Source organism: Bombina bombina, chromosome 6, assembly GCF_027579735.1.
Source record: "Bombina bombina isolate aBomBom1 chromosome 6, aBomBom1.pri, whole genome shotgun sequence".
Classification (NCBI taxonomy): domain Eukaryota; kingdom Metazoa; phylum Chordata; class Amphibia; order Anura; family Bombinatoridae; genus Bombina; species Bombina bombina.
The window spans coordinates 215001860-215022640 of NC_069504.1; the positions used below are offsets into that span (position 1 = coordinate 215001860).

At 41.5% G+C, this 20781-nt stretch overlaps 1 protein-coding gene across 1 annotated transcript in view; it reads left to right on the top strand.

Moving 5' to 3' along the window:
• The window catches only part of IRAK4 (interleukin 1 receptor associated kinase 4), an 80597-nt gene extending 61808 nt beyond the window's left edge, over positions 1-18789 (top strand). The window contains exons 11-12 of the mRNA XM_053716735.1: positions 8769-8927; positions 9014-18789. Of these exons, the coding sequence (XP_053572710.1) occupies positions 8769-8927; positions 9014-9067 (213 nt within the window). The 3' untranslated portion in view covers positions 9068-18789. The remainder of the gene's footprint in view (positions 1-8768; positions 8928-9013) is intronic.
• Positions 18790-20781: the final 1992 nt, after the last annotated feature.

Below are 20781 nucleotides of genomic sequence, written 5' to 3' on the forward strand. Positions count from 1 at the left end.
CCATGCAGATAAGGTGGTTTTACGTACCAAACCTGGATTCCTTCCTAAGGTGGTTTCTAATAGGAATATCAATCAGGAAATTATTGTTCCTTCACTGTGTCCTAATCCTTCTTCAAATCTTGATGTGGTTTGTGCTTTAAAATTCTACTTGTAAGCAACCAAAGATTTCCGTCAAACATCTTCATTGTTTGTTGTTTATTCCGGTAAACAGAGAGGTCAAAAGGCTACGGCTACCTCTCTTTCCTTTTGGCTGAAAAGCATCATCCGTTTGTCTTATGAGACTGCTGGCCAGCAGCCTCCTGAAAGGCTTTTAAAAATGAGGCTTCTGTTGAACAGATTTGTAAGGCGGCGACTTGGTCTTCGCTTCATACTTTTTCCAAATTTTACAAATTCGATACTTTTGCTTCTTCGGAGGCTAATTTTGTGAGAAAGGTCCTACAAGCAGTGGTGCCTTCCGTTTAAGGTACCTGTCTTGTCCCTCCCTTCATCCGTGTCCTAAAGCTTTGGTATTAGTATCCCACAAGTATGGATGAATCCGTGGACTCGATACATCTTACAAGAGAAAACAGAATTTATGCTTACCTGATAAATTTCTTTCTCTTGTGATGTATCAAGTCCACGGCCCGCCCTGTCTATTTAAGACAGGTAGTATATTTTTATTTAAAAAACTTCAGTCACCTCTGCACCCTATAGTTTCTCCTTTTTCTTCCTAGCCTTCGGTCGAATGACTGGGGGGTGGAGCTAAGGGAGGAGCTATATGGACAGCTCTGCTGTGGGTGCTCTCTCTGCCACTTCCTGTAGGGAAGGAGAATATCCCATAAGTATGGATGAATTTGTGGACTCGATACATCACAAGAGAAAGAAATTTATCAGGTAAGCATAAATTCTGTTTTTTTTTCTCAACAGGAGTGAAATGTAAATTTTGATGAATTAAAGTGCCCCTGTTTTTAATCAAATTTTTAAAAACTGGGCACTTTAGCATAAAAATTGACATTCACTTTAAATTGTGAACTCATGTCACAAACAACTGCCTTAGAATAAACAGCTCTTCCACCAACTCTGTAAATGGGCCTAGAATATATTTATATTAAGTTATCATATCACATTTCAAGCACATTTTTTCTTTCCATAAGGTAGGGAGAGTCCATGACTTAATTCCTTACTGTTTAGAAATGCAACACCTGGCCACCAAGAGGAGGCAAAGACACCCCAGCCAAAGGCTTAAATATCCCTCCCACTTCCCCTATCCACTATTTTTTCAATGCAGTGACGTTTCCACCACTTTGCCAATAGCCATGCGGTCCAGTTGTCATTATTCTGTATAGCTAACATCACCTCATTGATAAAATAGGGTTCTGCTGTGGGCGGCCTTAGGCAGGTGTGAAAAAATGTTGTAAAGTGGAAACTAGAAATGTTAAGTTTATTTTTATTAAAGGGACAGTAAAACTTTCATGATTCACATATGCAATTTTAAACAATTTTTCAATTTACTTTTATCATCAAATTTGCTTTGTTCTCTTGGTATTCTTTGTTGAAGGCTAAACCTAGGTAGGCTCATATGCTAATTATCTACCATATAGATAGCATTGTGCTCACTCCTGTGGAGTTATGCACTGATTGGCTAAAATGCAAGTTTGTAATTAGCACCGAGATAAGGGGACAGTCTGTGGAAGCTTAGATACAAGGTAATCACAAAGTTAAAAAGTGTATTAAGATAAGTGTTGCTTATGCAAAACTGGGGAATGGGTAATAAAGGGATTATCTATCTTTTAAACAAAATCATTTTTCAAGTAGACTGTCTCTTTTATTAACAAAATGCAAAGTGAGTCAACAGAAGAAAAAAACTAAATCAAATCATTTGCTGTGACCACCCTTTTTCTTTAAAAGAGCATCAATTCTTTTAGGTACACTAGCACACACATTTTTAAGGAATTCTGCAGTTAGGTTGTTCCAAACATCTTGGAGAACTAATCAAAGTTGTTCTGTGGATTTAGGCCGCCTTATATGCTTCTGTCTTTTCATGTAATCCCAGACAGACTTGATGATATAAAGAAGCTGTGAATGCAGCTGTTTCCGTGCCAGCCATAGGGCTCGCCAGAAACAAAAGTTTAGAAGCAGCGGTCGTAAGGAATAAGAAAGATATACTTAACTTTTTGTTACGGTAAACATACCGCTAGCTAATCTTCCACCCACATTTCAGACTGTATTGAGCAGATTGATGACGAATCCAGCTTCCTCCAATCTTTGCGTGCCTCCTTTGGCGTCCAGCTTGGAGGGAGCCAGATTCATCATTGATATGCAAAATACAGTCTGAGATGCGGGCGGAGGATCGGCGGTATGTTTACCGTAACAAAAAGGTAAGTATTTAAAAAAAAATAAAAGTGTCATTGTAAGGTTTAATGATTTAACGTGCCCCTATTTTTAAGATTGTTTTAAATACTGGGCTTTAAAATTATTAAACTTTACAATCACTTTAAGGGTACAGATTATTGCAATCATTTTCACAATTTTTTTAGGTTCCATTGATTAATAGAAATATTAGCTATCTCATTTTTAGAATGATAGCTTCCAATTTTATATAAAACAACCAACATCACCAGTATTTGTTTTCAAATACATATTATTTCTCCAACATTGGTGTGTCCGGTCCACGGCGTCATCCATTACTTGTGGGAATATTCTCTTCCCCAACAGGAAATGGCAAAGAGCACAGCAAAAACTGCCCATATAGCCCCTCCTCAGGCTCTGCCCCCCAGTCATTCTCTTTGCCACTCTGAACAAGTAGCATCTCCACAGAGATGGTGAAGAGTATGTGGTGTTTAGTTGTAGTTTTTTATTCTTCTATCAAGAGTTTGTTATTTTAAAATAGTGCCGGTTTGTACTATTTACTCTAAAACAGAAAGGGATGAAGAGTTCTGTTTAAAAGAGGAGTATGATTTTAGCAGCAGTAACTAAAATCAATTGCTGTTCCCACGCAGGACTGTTGAGCCCAGAGAACTTCAGTTGGGGGGAACAGTTTGCAGACTTTTCTGCTCAAGGTATGACTAGTCCATTTTCTAACAAGACTGTGTAATGCTAGAAGACTGTCATTTTCCCTCTTGGGGATCGGTAAGCCATTTTCTTAGACTCTTAACAGAATGAAGGCTTATTATGGGCTATACACTGGTTGACACTCTTGTGGGCTAAATCGATTGCTTTATTTAAGTTTTTTATGAAGTTTGAAGTGATTTCTAAACTTTTAGTGTTGGGGAACGTTTTTAAGCGCCAGGCAGTCGTTTAGACACCTTCCCAGTCAGGAAGGGCCTTTCACTATAGTAGGCAGAGCCTCATTTTCGTGCCATAATTGCGCAGTTTCTTTTGGATGCAGTGCATGCAGCTGCATGTGAGAGGGTCTGGTGATCATTGAAAACGTTCCTGGAAGGCTTAATTTGGTATCGTATAACCCCCAAGGACAGGTGAAGTCGCAGCAAACGCTGTGGCTGGGACTGTAGTGGGGTTAAAATTGCTAATTGATTAAACGGCTCCGGTTTCCTCATTTAAGGGGTTAAAAGCTTGAAAATTGGGGTGCAATACTTTTAAAGCATTAAGACACTGTGGTGAAAATTTGGTAAAGATTGGATATTTCCTTCATAGTTTTTCACACATTCAGAAATAAAGTGTGCTCTGTTTAACATTTAAAGAGACAGTAACGGTTTTGTTAAAAACGTTTTTTTTTTGCATTATTAGACTGTTTAAGCCTTTCTAACATGTCTGTACCTTCAGATAGAACATGTTCTGTATGTATGGAGGCCAAGGTGGTCCCCCCTTCAAATGTATGTGATAATTGTGCCATGGCGTCCAGACAAAATAAGGACAGTACTGTCACATTTAATAAGGTTGCCCAAGATGATTCCTCAAATGAAGGTAGTGGGGATAGTTCTTCATCCTCTCCTTCTGTGTCAATACCAGTTATGCCCGCGCAGGCGACCCCTAGTACATCTAGCGTGCCAATGCTTGTTACTATGCAACAATTAACGGCAGTAATGGATAATTCCATAGCTAATATTTTATCCAAAATGCCAGCATTTCAAAGAAAGCGTGATTGCTCAGTTTTAAATACAGTGGAGCAAGATGACGCTGACGATAATTTATCTGTCATACCCTCACACCAGTCAGAAGTGGCAGTGAGGGAGGGTTTGTCGGAGGGAGAACTTTCTGATTCAGGAAGAATTTCTCAACAGGCAGAACCTGATGTTGTGACGTTTAAATTTAAGTTAGAGCATCTCCGCGCATTACTTAAGGAGGTGCTAACTACACTGGATGATTGTGACTCTTTGGTCATTCCAGAAAAATTGTGCAAGATGGACAAATTCCTAGAGGTCCCAGTGCACCCTGATGCCTTTCCGATACCTAAAAGGGTGGCGGACATAGTGAATAAGGAGTGGGAGAAACCAGTTTTACCTTTTGTCCCACCTCCTATATTTAAGAAATTGTTCCCCATGGTCGACCCAAGGAAGGACACATGGCAAACAGTCCCTAAGGTTGAGGGGGCAGTTTCTACGCTAGCCAAACGCACGACTATTCCCATTGAGGACAATTGTGCTTTCAAAGATCCTATGGATAAAAAATTGGAGGGTTTGCTTAAAAAGATTTTTGTTCAGCAAGGTTACCTCCTCCAACCAATTTTGTGCATTATTCCTGTCACTACGGCGGCGTGTTTCTGGTTCGATGAACTAGAAAAGTTGCTCAATAAGGAGACTCCATATGAGGAAGTCATGGACAGAATTCACGCACTTAAGTTAGCTAATTCCTTTATTTTAGATGCCGCTTTGCAATTAGCGAGATTAGCGGCGAAAAATTCAGGGTTTGCAATTGTGGCGCGCAGAGTGCTCTGGCTAAAGTCTTGATCGGCGGATGTATCTTCCAAGACAAAATTGCTTAATATCCCTTTCAAAGGTAAGACCCTTTTTGGGCCAGAATTGAAAGAAATTATTTCAGACATCACTGGGGGGAAGGGCCATGCCCTCCCACAGGATAGGCCTTTCAAGGCTAAGAATAAGTCAAATTTTCGTTCCTTTCGTAATTTCAGGAACGGACCGGCTTCTAACTCTGCAGCCTCTAGACAAGAGGGTAACGCTTCCCAGGCTAAACCAGCTTGGAAACCAATGCAAGGCTGGAACAAGGGTAAACAGGCCAAGAAGCCTGCTGCTGCTACCAAGACAGCATGAAGGGGTAGTCCCCGATCCGGGACCGGATCTAGTAGGGGGCAGACTCTCTCTCTTTGCTCAGGCTTGGGCAAGAGATGTTCCGGATCCCTGGGCACTAGAAATAGTCTCTCAGGGTTATCTCTAGAATTCAAGGAACTTCCTCCAAGGGGAAGGTTCCACATGTCTCGCTTATCTTCAGACCAAATAAAGAGACAGGCATTCTTACATTGTGTAGAAGACCTGTTAAAGATGGGAGTGATACACCCAGTTCCAACAGTGGAACAAGGTCAGGGGTTTTACTCAAACCTGTTTGTAGTTCCCAAAAAAGAGGGAACTTTCAGACCAATTCTGGATTTAAAAATTCTAAACAAATTTCTCAGAGTTCCATCGTTCAAAATGGAAACCATTCGAACAATTTTACCTACAATCCAGGAGGGTCAATATATGACTACCGTGGATTTAAAGGATGCGTACCTACATATTCCTATCCACAAAGATCATCATCAGTTCCTAAGGTTCGCCTTTCTGGACAAACATTACCAGTTCGTGGCTCTTCCGTTCGGTTTAGCCACTGCTCCCAGAATTTTCACAAAGGTGCTAGGGTCCCTTCTGGCGGTTCTAAGACTGAGGGGCATTGCAGTGGCACCTTATCTAGACGACATTCTAATTCAAGCGTCGTCTCTTTCCAAGGCAAAGGCTCATACAGACATTGTTCTAGCCTTTCTCAGATCTCACGGGTGGAAGGTGAACGTAGAAAAGAGTTCCCTGTCTCCGTCAACAAGAGTTCCCTTTTTGGGAACAATAATAGATTCTTTAGAAATGAAGATCTTCCTGACAGAAGTCAGAAAGTCAAAGCTTCTAAACGCTTGTTAAGTTCTTCACTCTATTCTGCAGCCTTCCATAGCTCAGTGCATGGAAGTAGTAGGATTGATGGTTGCAGCAATGGACATAGTTCCTTTTGCTCGAATTCATCTAAGACCATTACAACTGTGCATGCTCAATCAGTGGAATGGGGACTATGCAGACTTGTCTCCCCAGATTCAAGTAGACCAGGTAACCAGAGACTCACTCCGTTGGTGGTTGACTCAGGATCACCTGTCTCAGGGAATGAGTTTCCGCAGACCAGAGTGGGTCATTGTCATGACCGACGCCAGTCTATTAGGCTGGGGCGTGGTCTGGGATTCCCTGAAAGCTCAGGGTCTATGGTCTCGGGAAGAGTCTCTTCTCCCGATAAACATCCTGGAACTGAGAGCGATATTTAATGCGCTCCGGGCTTGGCCTCAACTAGCGAAGGCCGGATTCATAAGATTCCAGTCAGACAACATGACGACTGTAGCTTACATCAACCATCAGGGAGGAACAAAGAGTTCCTTGGCGATGAGAAAGGTATCCAAGATCATCAAATGGGCGGAGGATCACTCCTGCCATCTATCTGCAATTCACATCCCAGGAGTAGACAACTGGGAGGCGGATTATTTGAGTCGTCAGACTTTCCATCCGGGGGAGTGGGAACTCCACCCGGAGGTCTTTGCCCAGTTAACTCAATTATGGGGCATTTCAGACATGGATCTGATGGCGTCTCGTCAGAACTTCAAGGTTCCTTGCTACGGGTCCAGATCCAGGGATCCCAAGGCGACTCTAGTGGATGCATTAGTGGCGCCTTGGTCGTTCAACCTAGCTTATGTGTTTCCACCGTTTCCTCTCCTTCCCGGGCTCGTAGCCAGGATCAAACAGGAGAAGGCCTCGGTGATTCTGATAGCTCCTGCGTGGCCACGCAGGACTTGGTATGCAGACCTGGTGAATATGTCATCGGCTCCACCATGGAAGCTACCTTTGAGACAGGATCTTCTAGTACAAGGTCCATTCGAACATCCAAATCTAGTTTCTCTGCAGCTGACTGCTTGGAAATTGAACGCTTGATTTTATCCAAGCGTGGGTTTTCAAATTCAGTGATAGATACTCTGGTCCAAGCCAGAAAACCTGTGACTAGAAAGATTTACCATAAAATATGGAAAAAATATATCTGTTGGTGTGAATCCAAGGGATTCTCCTAGAGTAAGATTAAAATTCCTAAGATTCTCTCCTTTCTCCAAGAGGATAAAGGGTTGTCAGCGAGTTCCCTAAAAGGACAGATTTCTGCTTTATCTGTTTTGTTACACAAACGACTGGCAGCTGTGCCAGATGTACAAGCTTTTGTACAGGCTTTGGTCAGAATCAAGCCTGTTTACAGACCCATGACTCCTCCTTGGAGTCTAAATTTAGTTCTTTCAGTTCTTAGAGGGGTTCCGTTTGAACCTTTACATTCCATAGATATCAAGCTACTATCTTGGAAAGTTCTGTTTTTGGTTGCTATTTCTTCTGCTAGAAGAGTTTCCGAATTATCTGCTTTGCAGTGTGATCCACCCTATCTGGTGTTCCATTCAGATAAGGTTGTTTTGCGTACTAAACCTGGTTTTCTTTCAAAAGTAGTTTCCAACAAGAATATTAACCAGGAAATAGTTGTTCCTTCTCTGTGTCCAAATCCAGTTTCAGAGAAGGAACGTTTGTTACACAATTTAGATGTGGTCCGTGCTTTAAAGTTCTATTTAGACGCAACAAAGGATTTCAGACAAACTTCATCTTTGTTTGTTGTTTATTCTGGTAAGAGGAGAGGACAAAAAGCTACTGCTACCTCTCTTTCTTTCTGGCTGAAAAGCATCATCCGATTGGCTTATGAGACTGCCGGACGGCAGCCTCCTGAACGAATGACAGCTCACTCTACTAGGGCTGTGGCTTCCACATGGGCCTTCAAGAACGAGGCTTCTGTTGATCAGATATGTAAGGCAACGACTTGGTCTTCTCTGCACACTTTTGCCAAATTCTACAAATTTGATACTTATGCTTCTTCGGAGGCTATTTTTGGGAGAAAGGTTTTGCAAGCCGTGGTGCCTTCCGTTTATGTAACCTGATTTGCTCCCTCCCTTCATCCGTGTCCTAAAGCTTTGGTATTGGTTCCCAAAAGTAATGGATGACGCCGTGGACTGGACACACCAATGTTGGAGAAAACAGAATTTATGCTTACCTGATAAATTACTTTCTCCAACGGTGTGTCCGGTCCACGGCCCACCCTGGTTTTTTAATTAGGTTTGAAAAATTTCTTTCTCTATACACTACAGTCACCACGGCACCCTATAGTTTCTCCTTTTTTTTTTTTCTCCTAACCGTCGGTCGAATGACTGGGGGGCGGAGCCTGAGGAGGGGCTATATAAGCAGCTTTTGCTGTGCTCTTTGCCATTTCCTGTTGGGGAAGAGAATATTCCCACAAGTAATGGATGACGCCGTGGACCGGACACACCGTTGGAAAAAGTAATTTATCAGGTAAGCATAAATTCTGTTTTTTTTTAATAACTATAATTAATACTACACACCGAATATTATTATTATGACTGTGTTTCATGAAATGGTTTTGCTAGGGCTATACATGCTATTTCATTTTTGTGTCCCTTAAACAGATTATTAATTATTTGTGTATGTATTAATTACATAGATCTAACAGTTTACTTTAGTAATAATCCAAAAATGTTAACAAACTTGTTTCCTTAGCTTGAAATTAAAGATGAAATTGAGGAAGAGGAAAAGACTTTGCAAGAATATGTTGACAAAAAAATGGGAGATGTAGATCCAGATACACTAGAAACAATGTACACCTTAGCAAGTCAGTGTTTACATCAAATGAAGAACAAGAGACCAAACATTACAACGGTATGATTTTATATTTTTACTTCCTGATTGATTTTTATCTTAATAAGATCAGAATTAAACAAAGGTTTTGTTGTTTTGTTTTACAGGTTCAGCAAACTCTGGTGAAAATAAAATCTGCTTTAATTCCTGATAGTCAATGATGTTACAACTTCAACTTAAGTTATGTTGACACATACTAATTTAATTATGGTCACCCAGTTTGCAGTGATGGGCACATACTGTATATACTGCTCACAAAAGCCATACTGAAAATATAAAGATAAAAATAAAGTAAAGATATTGGTTTGTGTACAAACATTTACACATCAGTTACGGTAAAGTACTTATCACAGCAAAACCCTCTACCCCCACCACCACTATTGCCCCTTTAGCAATGGCATTCTGGAAATATAATGTAGAATGTTACTCAAATTATTTACTTTTGATCAAAATACAGCGTGAGGAGGGTTGATATTTTAACTGAGGTTCCATATCTGGTCTTCTGCTTTGTAAAAATGGGACATATGTATTCACATAATTGTTTGCAGGTTCCTGCACACATAGATTTATATGCCAGAGGATCAGCAGGGCGCCTTCCTTGAACCCCTCAAGCAGAGGCAAAGAAAACTTAAATTATGCTTACCTGATAATTTTCTTTTCTTCTGAACGGGGAGAGTCCACAGTTGCATTCATTACTTTTGGGAATACTGAACCTGGACACCAGGAGGAGGCAAAGACACACCAGCCAAAGTCTTAAATACCTCCCCCACTTTCCTCATCCCCCAGTCATTCTGCCAAGGGAACAAGGAACAGCATGAGAAATATCAGGGTGAAAAAAAGGTGCCAGAAGAACGAAGAAAAAAGAATTTAAAGCCGTCCACAGAAAAAACGTGCGGGAGCTGTGGCCTCTCCCCGTTCAGAAGAAAAGAAAATTATCAGGTAAGCATAATTTAAGTTTTTCTTCTTAAAATGGGGAGAGTCCACAGCTGCATTAATTACTTTTGGCTTATAGAGGACACTAAATACAAACGGGCGGCCCAATCTGAGTGCACCACAGCCTGACACAACCCGGATACCTGATAAAAAAACTACTTCAACAGAAGCAGGAAGAACAAAAATATGGAAAGAGAACAAGGTAACTGCCCATCAGTTAAAACCATAAGGATCCCAGTTAAACATCACTCAAAATTCTGGACTCTACTTGAGCACCATAGCCTCTGAGGAGACCAAAGTTCCAATCCCTAGTAGCATACAATTAAAAATCTCTCCATGAACAACGGCAAGGGGAACAACAAATCAAGTCCTACACCACATTCTCCCTAACTGAAGAAGGGAAGAATCAGACGGAAAAAAAGAACCTCCAGAATCAATCTCGAATATTCAAAGACAAAACAGAGAGAGAAGCCCCTAGCATAACTCGATAAAAAAAGAGCTACAAGTCCCGTACGGAGGAGAGCAAAGAAAGGGAAAATTCCAGATCACCTCCTACACGGATCCAAAAGGAACCAATGTAAAGCCTTAACCAGAACCGAAGTCCCAGAAGGACAAAAGGTAGAACAAGACTACCTTACCATATCAGCTAACTAGCGCAGAGAAAACTGAACACCCGTAGGTCAGAAAAAAACCCCGGGAGCAGAACAGGAACGGAATAGTAACATCCGTTTACTCCACAAAAACGAAAGCTGCAGGCCTCCATCGATAGGCAGTCAGACTAATTTTCAAACCATTGGAACTAGCCACCAAGTAGCTAGCAAACTTGCACCAGGGCATTTCTTGAAGGAACAAGAGAAAAAAACTCAGAAAGCAGGGGGGACCAACTCCCCCCCCCTGCAAGAAAACGGGATAAGGGAGGACAACACCCTGACCATAAGGAAGAACCGACTACCGCTAAGAGAAGGTTCCCGAACTCACTGCAAGGTCTCCCAACCCAAGGAAGGATCCTTCGGGAGACAAAATACCTGGTCGATGTCCAAACAGAGCAGTCAGAAATCCTGACCCCTACTCCGAACGAACAGTCCTATCACAGAAGCAGCTGTCAATATCCCAAAGGACAAAGAGATTAAAAAGAATCCCCCGCATCGACAAGGCTCAGAGATCAGACAACGAATCTCTAACCACGAGTATCTCAGAAAAAAAAAACCAGGAAGGAGGCACCGAAAAATCGGAGGAATAGGTGGGAATAATTGCCCCCTTCACCAGGTACTGGAGATTTCAATGCAGGAAACTACAACATACTGCCATAGCAGAATTCTTTACCCCAGCAAACCACGTAAGTAAGGCAGGGAACATCGGGCGCCCCACCAAGTTGATATAAAGTAGGACCATCTGATATCAAGGATAGAAGGGCCCCAATAACTTGTAGTAAACAAGAAACAAAATAACCTCGGAACTAGAGGAAAGCAAACTTAGTACCCAAAACAGAGCCAGCCTGTTGTCAAGGATACAACATGTCTGATATAACCTCAGCGAACAGAGTGAACCAGTACCCAACCAGGACCAGCCTGCTGACTAGGGTACAAACAAACTGTTCAAGGGTTAACCAAAAGTTTGAAATCTTAACAGGTCTCGAATAAACAACAGACAAACAGCAGCCAATAAAAGCTCTAAGGCTCAAACCTTGTCTTCTTAACCTTTTTATTTAATTATTGCTTTATTCGACAACCATCGCGACCATACATTGCTAGTATCAAAATCCCAGAAAGAAAAGTTTCCGTAAAGGAAAGATACAAACAGTCTCAAGCTCTGGAATTAAAATAAACACATCCTAACCGGATCAAAAGAAGTAAGGCCGCACCCACAGGTGAATGCCAAGAAAAGGAATAGAAAAACTAACAGGGCCAGCCTGTCAGAGACCTGATTCCTAAAAACTCATAACTGGGAATAGATACACAACAAAGACAATTAGGAGTATGATCCACATTCCTCCACTCGTCTAGCGCTGTTCGCCATCAGAATCAGAATATTGAGGATCCGGTGGCAAATGAAGACTGAAGTCCTCCAGGACCTGCCTCAGCAGTACACGCAGGCACGTCAGACTGATTCTAAAGGCAAAACTCATCCTCGGCGGTGCATCGGAGGGCTCTGATCCCGACTGCCGTACCCCTGAAGCCTCAGAGGGAACCGCTCCCCCAAAGGAAAGGCCCATCTCACCTGGCGCCCCCAGTAAAAGAGGGCACGGATAAGCTCTACGCTAGCCATCAAGAAGCTGTAAATGCGCCAACGCCACCAATATGGCTATGCGCAACCGAGCAGCATCCTCTGGTGGAAAGAAACCTCCTTCCGGAGAAGGGGTAACAGCATTTGGGACAACTGCCTGTGTAGGAACAGAAAAGAAACAGGCAACACACCTCATGGAACACAGAATCCTCAGAGGCTGACGGCTTAGTGGTCTCAAATCTTGCCCCAGAGGGAGAGAAGAGCACTCTATTACGGCACACGGAACATAAATGATTGGGCTGGATTACCCGGGCCTCCGTGCAATCTAAGCAGGGAACAGAATCTGAATCCGAGAAATCCTCTTCAGAAAAATCAGAATCCCCCATAACTTGACCAGGAAAATTTGGACAAAGACAACTGGCACCTCACACCCCCAATGGCTGGGGCACTCACCACCTCCTATGACCCAGACAAGTAGAGAACAGACCCTCTCCACCGACACTCGGGCAAAAATACGGAAATGGAAAACAAAACATGACCACTCCCGGTCACGAGGTGCAACCCACAGGCCAAGGAAAAGCACGCCAGTCCTATCCAAAACTGCATAGCTGTAAAATCCTATATGTTCCGTAAAAGCCATGCGCCAACATCACTACACATACGCAGACAGAATCACATAACAAACATGATTAAAGTCCCCCACTGTTCAATAACCCCCCTCAGGAGATATTAACCCTAGATTCCATAAAGATAAAGGAGTCCCACTGAGACCCTGTGTTCTATCATTGCATTGTATTCCCACAGAAAAAGGAAAATGAAACGATCTTACCGGAATCTATGCCGTGGAACAGTAACACGGTCCTTCAAGTTTGACAGATAATAGCGTCACTTCTGACATGGACTTGAGTGAAGAAAGCAGGCAGCCAAACTCGTCAACACCGATTGCTTATTGAGCTGTTAATACGAGTCGGGATGGCTTCACAGAAAGACTCTCCCTGCATCTCTGGACTCTAACTTTCATCCATGCTCTCACTGAGAGGCTGACAGGACTACTTAAAACTCCCGTCCCATCTCGAAGAGTACTGCTCCGTAATCTTCTGTCACTTTTCTGCCAACCTTCTGTGACGAAAGGCAAAGAATGACTGGGGGATGAGGGAAGTGGGGGGGGTATTTAAGCCTTTGGGTGGGGTGTCTTTGCCTCCTCCTGGTGGCCAGGTTCAGTATTCCCAAAAGTAATGAATGCAAGCTGTGGACTCTCCCCACTTTAAGAAGAAAATAGTGTAGATGGCAGAGTAACAGTACATTAGGCTTTACCCACAGCAGCTTGGGTAATGTCCGTTTTACCCAGGTAATCCTAGGATTACCCGGATTTCTTACATTACCCATAACACACACACACACACATATATATAAAATCAAGCATGTTAAACATTTTTTTTACCTTTGTATTATAGTGTGCAAAATACATTTCTTCTATTTTAATCAAAAATATAACTTTAAATTTGTCTAACCACTCTTTTAAGTGTTATGTTATAAATGGGTCAGGATCAACTCTTTGTTACAGAATGATTCAGTCTACACCAATAGTGCCACAGTGTTTTGTTTTTTTCCCTCTTTCTGGGCCGCTGAACTTTTTTTTTTGGACATTATAATAAAAAGGACAGTATACTGTGATTTACATACTATTATATTTGTAATAATATAAGGGCTCAAAATTCCCATTTTCTCACTCGCCCTGGGCGAGTAAAAATTGAACTGGAATCAATAGAAGGGAGATAAATGCTGAATATAAACTGTGCAAAATGACCAGTAAATTTATATATTTGTAATAGTTCTATTAACCCTTTCATGACAGAGGCAATTGTCCAAGTTCTGAACGTAAACAAAACCTTGAATTTCAGCTATATGTCTTTTCAACCATAGTTTACCCCTTTCACATTAAGTGCACCCACACTAATTATATATTGTTTTTTAGAGGACAGATAGGGCTTTCTTTTGGCATCTAATATTTATTTCTAAACTATAATTTTATATGAAAATAATCTAAGTGTGAGAAATTAAGAAATTGTAAGTTTTCCAAACGATTTTATTGTGAATATCATCACCTTGATATATATTACTGCAATAAAACACCCATACTTGTGTTCAGCGATGTCCCATGAGTATAACGATAACCCCCATGTACAGGTTTTCTGAGATTTCTGGAATTTACAAGGCCCATTTACATAGAAATCTGGCACATTCATTTTCTGGGCTTAAGTCGCCATTCATACATTATAGCAGCCCAGGAATGAAAATTACCCCATCATGGCATACCATTTACAAAAGTAGACACCCCAGGGTATTCCAAAAGGGCCATGTCACGTCTTTTTGTGAAGCCCCTTAGTCACAACATCTGGCCAAATGTATTGGTCATTTTTGTTGTATGCAGGTTTTTTTACACAAACACTGCACTTTGGCTGTTTCTGCCATCAACCTTTTATGTTTTGCTGCTTTAAAACACACATATTTGTGTTTGTCAATGTCCTATGAGTACAACAGTACACCCATGTATAGGTTTTATGGGGTTTACAGAAGTTACAGGGCCAAATATAGTGTCAGCCCATTTACATGGAAATTTGGCACATTCATTTTCTGGGCCTATGTCCTCTTTGAGACATTATAGCAGACCAGGAATGAAAATTACCCCATCATGGCATACCATTTACAAAAGTAGACACCCCAGGGTATTCCAAAAAGGCCATGTCACAACACCTGGCCAAATGTATTGGTCATTTTTGTTGTATGCGTTTTTTACACAAACACTGCACTTTGGCTGTTTCTGTCATCAAACCTTTATGTTTTGCTGCTATAAAACACACATATTTGTGTTTGTCAATGTTCTACGAGTACAACAGTACCCCATATGTACAGGTTTTATGGGGTTTACAGACATTACAGGGCCAAATATAAGGTCTGCCCATTTAAATGGAAATTTGGCACATTCAATTTCTGGGCCTATGTCCTCTTTGAGACATTATAGCAGCCCAGGGATGAAAATTACCCCATCATGGCATACCATTTGCAAAAGTAGACATCCCAGGGTATTGAAAAAGGACTATGTTTAGTCTTTTTTGTAGCCACTTAGTTACAACATCTGGCCAAATGTAATGTTCATATATATATGTTTATATCACCCTTCTATGTTTTACTGTTATAATACACCCATATTTGTGTTCAGTGATGTCCCAGGAGTACAACAATACCCCCCATGCACAGGTTTTATGAGGTTTCAGGAAGTTACAGGGCCCAATATAGGGTCTGCCAATTTACATGGAAATTTGGCACATTGATTTTCTGGACCTATGTTGCCTTTGAGACAGTATGGCAGCCCAGGAATGAAAATGACCCCCCTCATGACATACCATTTGCAAAAGTGGATAACTCAGGATATTCTAAAAAGAGTATCTTAGTTGTTTTGTATAACTTATAATGGCCTTAACATATAAAGGGGCAGGACAAGGTCAGGGGATTTATGAAGTTAGGAATACAGCATAATAAAATAAAATAAATTAGGAACACATACAGGTTGCTTTTAAATTAAAAGTGTAACTCTGTGTGATAAATTCGAAAGCAATTAGTGATACAGAGGCCAGGTAGAGAGGGGCAGTCAGGGAAATGGTAACTAGAATCCCTCCTCCCTCCTTTTTTATAGCAGACTCTGCATCTTTTCTGGGGTGTTAATTTGCAGGCAGAGGGGGGGATCCTAGAGGGAAAATGCCTACCGCAGAGTCACTCAACATTTTCAGATTGAACAGTGGGAGGATTAGGGTTGTGGTTAAACAAAATATCAGATCTTACATTTAACACAAATTCCAAAAAAGTATAAGGTTTCCCTGTGCTTGATTTTTTGTAGAGCACATATGCATTATATACTGCGATCTGCTTAATTTAAAAAGCTACTTTTTTGTACCAAGTTCTAGTTTTTCTTTGAATTAGATATGGCTGCAGGCACCGGTCAGCTAAATCTACCCCCCCCCCCCATGTTTTTGTTGTTGTCCACAATGCACTTTGGCTTTAGGATCTGTGCAGATCTTCCCTTCACAGAAACTGGCACTGTTGCTTCATTGTGCATTGTGGAGAGCATGTACACATCTTTTTTATCAGTGTACCGAAGGGCCAGTAGTTCATTGTGGCGTAAAGCCCCTACTTTTTTTTTTTTCCATACGTCAGCTTCTGGGGGAAACCTTGCGATTTTTTTCTTGTTGTGCCACAGGACACGGTTTCAAAATAAAATTAAAAATGTAATAGCTCTGTGCTGGTGTAAAAATTATCGAGCCACAAATGGTACCCTTTATTTAGTAGGAGATCCCACACAATTTTCCCACTTGTGCCAACTGAATCTGGGCAGCCAGGTGGATCCAAGTGGCTATCTTTTTCCTGGTAGATGCGATATGCCCAGGTATACCCAGTACTGCATTCACAGAGTTTATAAAATTTTACCCCATAGCGGGACCTCTTGGATGGTATATATTGCTTGAAAAGCAATCTTCCCTTAAATTTCATGAGGGACTCATCAATGCAAATGTCCTGCTCAAGGATGTAAACGTCTTTAAATTTTTGGGACAGGTGGCTTATCAGGGGCCTTAGTTTACATAACCTGTCATGCAGGGGGGGCACTGGGTATTATCATTAAAATTGAGAAACCGCAATAACTGTTCATATCTGTCACTCTTCTTTACGCCTGGAAAAAGAGGGGTAGCCAGGATAGGGTTCTGGCTCCAGTATGAACGTATGCTGGGTTTCTTCACAATCCCCATTATTCATGTCAGGGCCAAAAACGTTTTAATCTCCGGTATGTCAGTGGAGTGCCAGGTATTTTTTCTGACATACAGAGATTGGGGATTTTTTTGACAGATACTGGCTGGCATATAAATTTGTTTGCAACTATATGCTCAAACATGGTATCTGTCAGAATCAGGGATATATAGTTTACTGGCTCACATACTGGAACATCAGTTGTGATACCAGGAGTCTCAGTAAATTCTGGCATTTCTGGGGCAATAAAATTTGGGGTAGCCAATTTTGTTCATTTGTGCAACACCTCCTTTCAGGTGGCCTGCTGGGAGCAACAGCATTACATGCATCACTCAGGGGCTCTATATCTGATGCCGTAAGGGTTGCGCTGTCAGACATTGCAGAGAGGGTTTCACTCCCTGAATCTTCAGCAAGAATGGCATAAGTATCTTTTGCTGAATAGCGTGCCATAAGGGATTCTTTTCAATACAAATTCCCACTTCACCACCACCAATTCCCACTTCACCTTCCCCAAAATCCCACTAAACCACCCCAATTACCACCCACCCTATTCCCTCAGATTTTTTTTTTTTATAAAATAAAAAAAGCACTGGGAAGGGTAGTAATTGTGAACAGCAGGGAAGGGGTTAACAATAACTAAAGATCCCCACAAATAAACTTTTGCACACTGATCAAAGTCCTAACAGGCTAACCAAAGTTATATTAGGCTGATCACAGTAGCAGCTCTGTGATCAGCAGCAAAAAAATATGTATTTTGTTTGTATTTATATTTTTTTCTCTCCTCTCTAGCTTTCTACAGCACACACCCCCAGAGACAGAACTTTTTTTCACTTTCTGCAATGAGATTTTTTTTTTTAGTGAAAAATTTTCTGCAGCTCATTTTCAAATTTAATTTTAAATTAGGCAGTTACACTAAAGCACCAGTTCAATTGCAACGTGTTAGTTAAATGGAGAATAAAGCAATATTTAAAGTTTTATAATATAGTGCAGTAGTTGAAAATTGCATTGCAAATTAGAAGTAGTAATAAAAAAAGGTGCATTGCTCATACAAACGTCTTACATTCAGAAAAAAACAGCTTTGCAGACAGTTAAATGCTAGGGGATGGGCTTGAGACAATATCTGAGAGCCAGTCAGTCAATGCTCTACTGCTTTGCAGCGCTACTGCATATTTCACTGATCACTTAAACCAGCACTTTGCTCTGGATGAACTGTGATAAGGAAAACTTACACAGACAGAGAACAGATCTGTTTGAAAAGAACAGCCTAATGTGGGGCAGCGCTGAAAAGTTAAATCGCTAAGAATTCCTGCAAGTATCCTGTTCTTTCTGCAGACATGCTGCATTTTCTGCGATGACATCTCAGATCACTGGATGTTCTGCCTTGGGGCACACACCAACACTAAACTGTCTTCCTCTCTCTCTCAGATCGCACTGAGGGAAGAGAGGAAGCGGATACCCTTGTAACAGCTAATGATTCCACTCATTGGCTGCTACAGTGTTACAGGGGACAATCGATACACCCCCCCCCCCCCCATGCTGATTGGATCCTGGGGGAGTGCCTGAGGTGCTAGACACATCCCCCAACCGGATCCAGAACTAAAAAAATAACGGAGGGGTCACATGAGCTACAAACCGTTATGACGTTCTATTCCGTCATAACGTCTCTAAACCCCAGTGTAATTATGACGGAATAGAACGGCATAACGGCGTTAAAAGGTTAAGATGACTTAACTTGTTATGTTTAAAATAAAAAAAGAAGACGGCATAATAAGGTGTTTTACAAAGGCTAAACATATGCAAAGGGAGGGGTGGGGAAGTGGGTGTGGTGTGAACAGGATCAGAGGTGTAATTTTGGCATGGCTATTTGCTTAGGATTTGAAATTTTAAGTCCTGATAATTATCTTTAAATAAAATATCAGCATTTAAACGATACTTGGCTCTGGTGTTGTCAGCAGTTTACAAAACAGATCAGCATCAAAGCTTACCAGGGCAACACTATTGTCTTTCCTTGAAAAGTGTGCACCATGGTCAAGCACAAGAAAGCCTTAGTTGTGATATAGATCTCATCTTACTAATGGAGTATGTAGAAACGAGTCCCATAAATCCAGTAATGGGTGAATCCCCATATATTCCTCCTCTTCCTGATTGATTTCACATAAAGCCATTCAACAACTTATCAATAGGAGGGGCAAAACATTTGACTGTGAAAAGTCAATAGTTATGCTGGGGCCTGACATTTCATTACCAAAACACACTTTTTTATGAAGTTAATTACTAAGATATTACACGAAAAACAGAATTTATGTTTACCCGATAAATTTCTTTCTCCTACGGTGTGTCCGGTCCACGGCTTCATCCTTACTTGTGGGATATTCTCTTCCCCAACAGGAAATGGCAAAGAGAGCACAGCAAAAGCTGTCCATATAGCTCCCCCTCTGGCTCCGCCCCCCAGTCATTCGACCGACGGTTAGGAGAAAAAGGAGAAACCATAGGGTGCCGTGGTGACTGTAGTGAACAGAATAAAAAAATTTAAACCTGACTAAAAGCCAGGGCGGGCCGTGGACCAGACACACCGTAGGAGAAAGAAATTGATCAGGTAAACATAAATTCTGTTTTCTCCTACATTGGTGTGTCCGGTCCACGGCTTCATCCTTACTTGTGGGAACCAATACCAAAGCTTTAGGACACGGATGAAGGGAGGGAACAAGTCAGGTTACCTAAACGGAAGGCACCACGGCTTGCAAAACCTTTCTCCCAAAAACAGCCTCCGAAGAAGCATAAGTATCGAATTTGTAAAATTTGGCAAAAGTATGCAGAGAAGACCAAGTCGCTGCCTTACATATCTGATCAACAGAAGCCTCGTTCTTGAAGGCCCATGTGGAAGCCACAGCTCTAGTAGAGTGAGCTGTAATTCGTTCAGGAGGCTGCCGTCTGGCAGTCTCATAAGCCAATCGGATGATGCTTTTCAGCCAAAAAGAAAGAGAGGTAGCAGTAGCTTTCTGCCCTCTCCTCTTACCAGAATAAACGACAAACAAGGATGATGTCTGTCTGAAATCCTTTGTTGCTTCTAAATAGAATTTTAAAGCACGGACCACATCTAGGTTGTGTAACAAACGTTCCTTCTTCGAAACTGGATTCGGACACAGAGAAGGAACAACTATCTCCTGGTTAATATTCCTGTTGGAAACCACCATTGGAAGAAAACCAGGCTTGGTAAGTAAAACTACCTTATCTGTATGGAATACCAGATAGGGAGAAGTACACTGCAAAGCAGATAATTCAGAAACTCTTCTAGCAGAAGAAATAGCAACCAAAAACAGAACTTTCCAAGATAGTAACTTAATATCTATGGAATGCATGGGTTCAAACGGAACCCCCTTAAGAACTGAAAGAACTAAATTTAGACTCCAAGAAGGAGTCATAGGTCTGTAGACAGGCTTAATTCTAACTAACGCCTGTACAAACGCCTGTACATCTGGCACGGCTGCCAGACGTTTGCGTAACAAAACAGACAGAGCAGATATCTGTCCTTTTAAAGAACTAGCTGACAAACCTTTATCCAAACCCTCTTGGAGAAAGGAAAGAATCCTAGGAATTTTAATTTTACTCTAAGAGAATCCCTTGGATTCACACCAACGGATATATTTTTGCCATATTTTATGGTAAATTTTCCTAGTTACAGGTTTTCTGGCTTGAACCAGAGTATCTATAACTGCATCTGAAAACCCACGCTTAGATAGAATCAAGCGTTCAATTTCCAAGCAGTCAGTTGCAGAGAGACTAGATTTGGATGTTCAAATGGACCTTGTACTAGAAGATCCTGTCTCAAAGGTAGCTTCCATGGTGGAGCCGATGACATATTCTCCAGGTCTGCATACCAAGTCCTGCGTGGACATGCAGGAGCTATTGGAATCACCGAGGC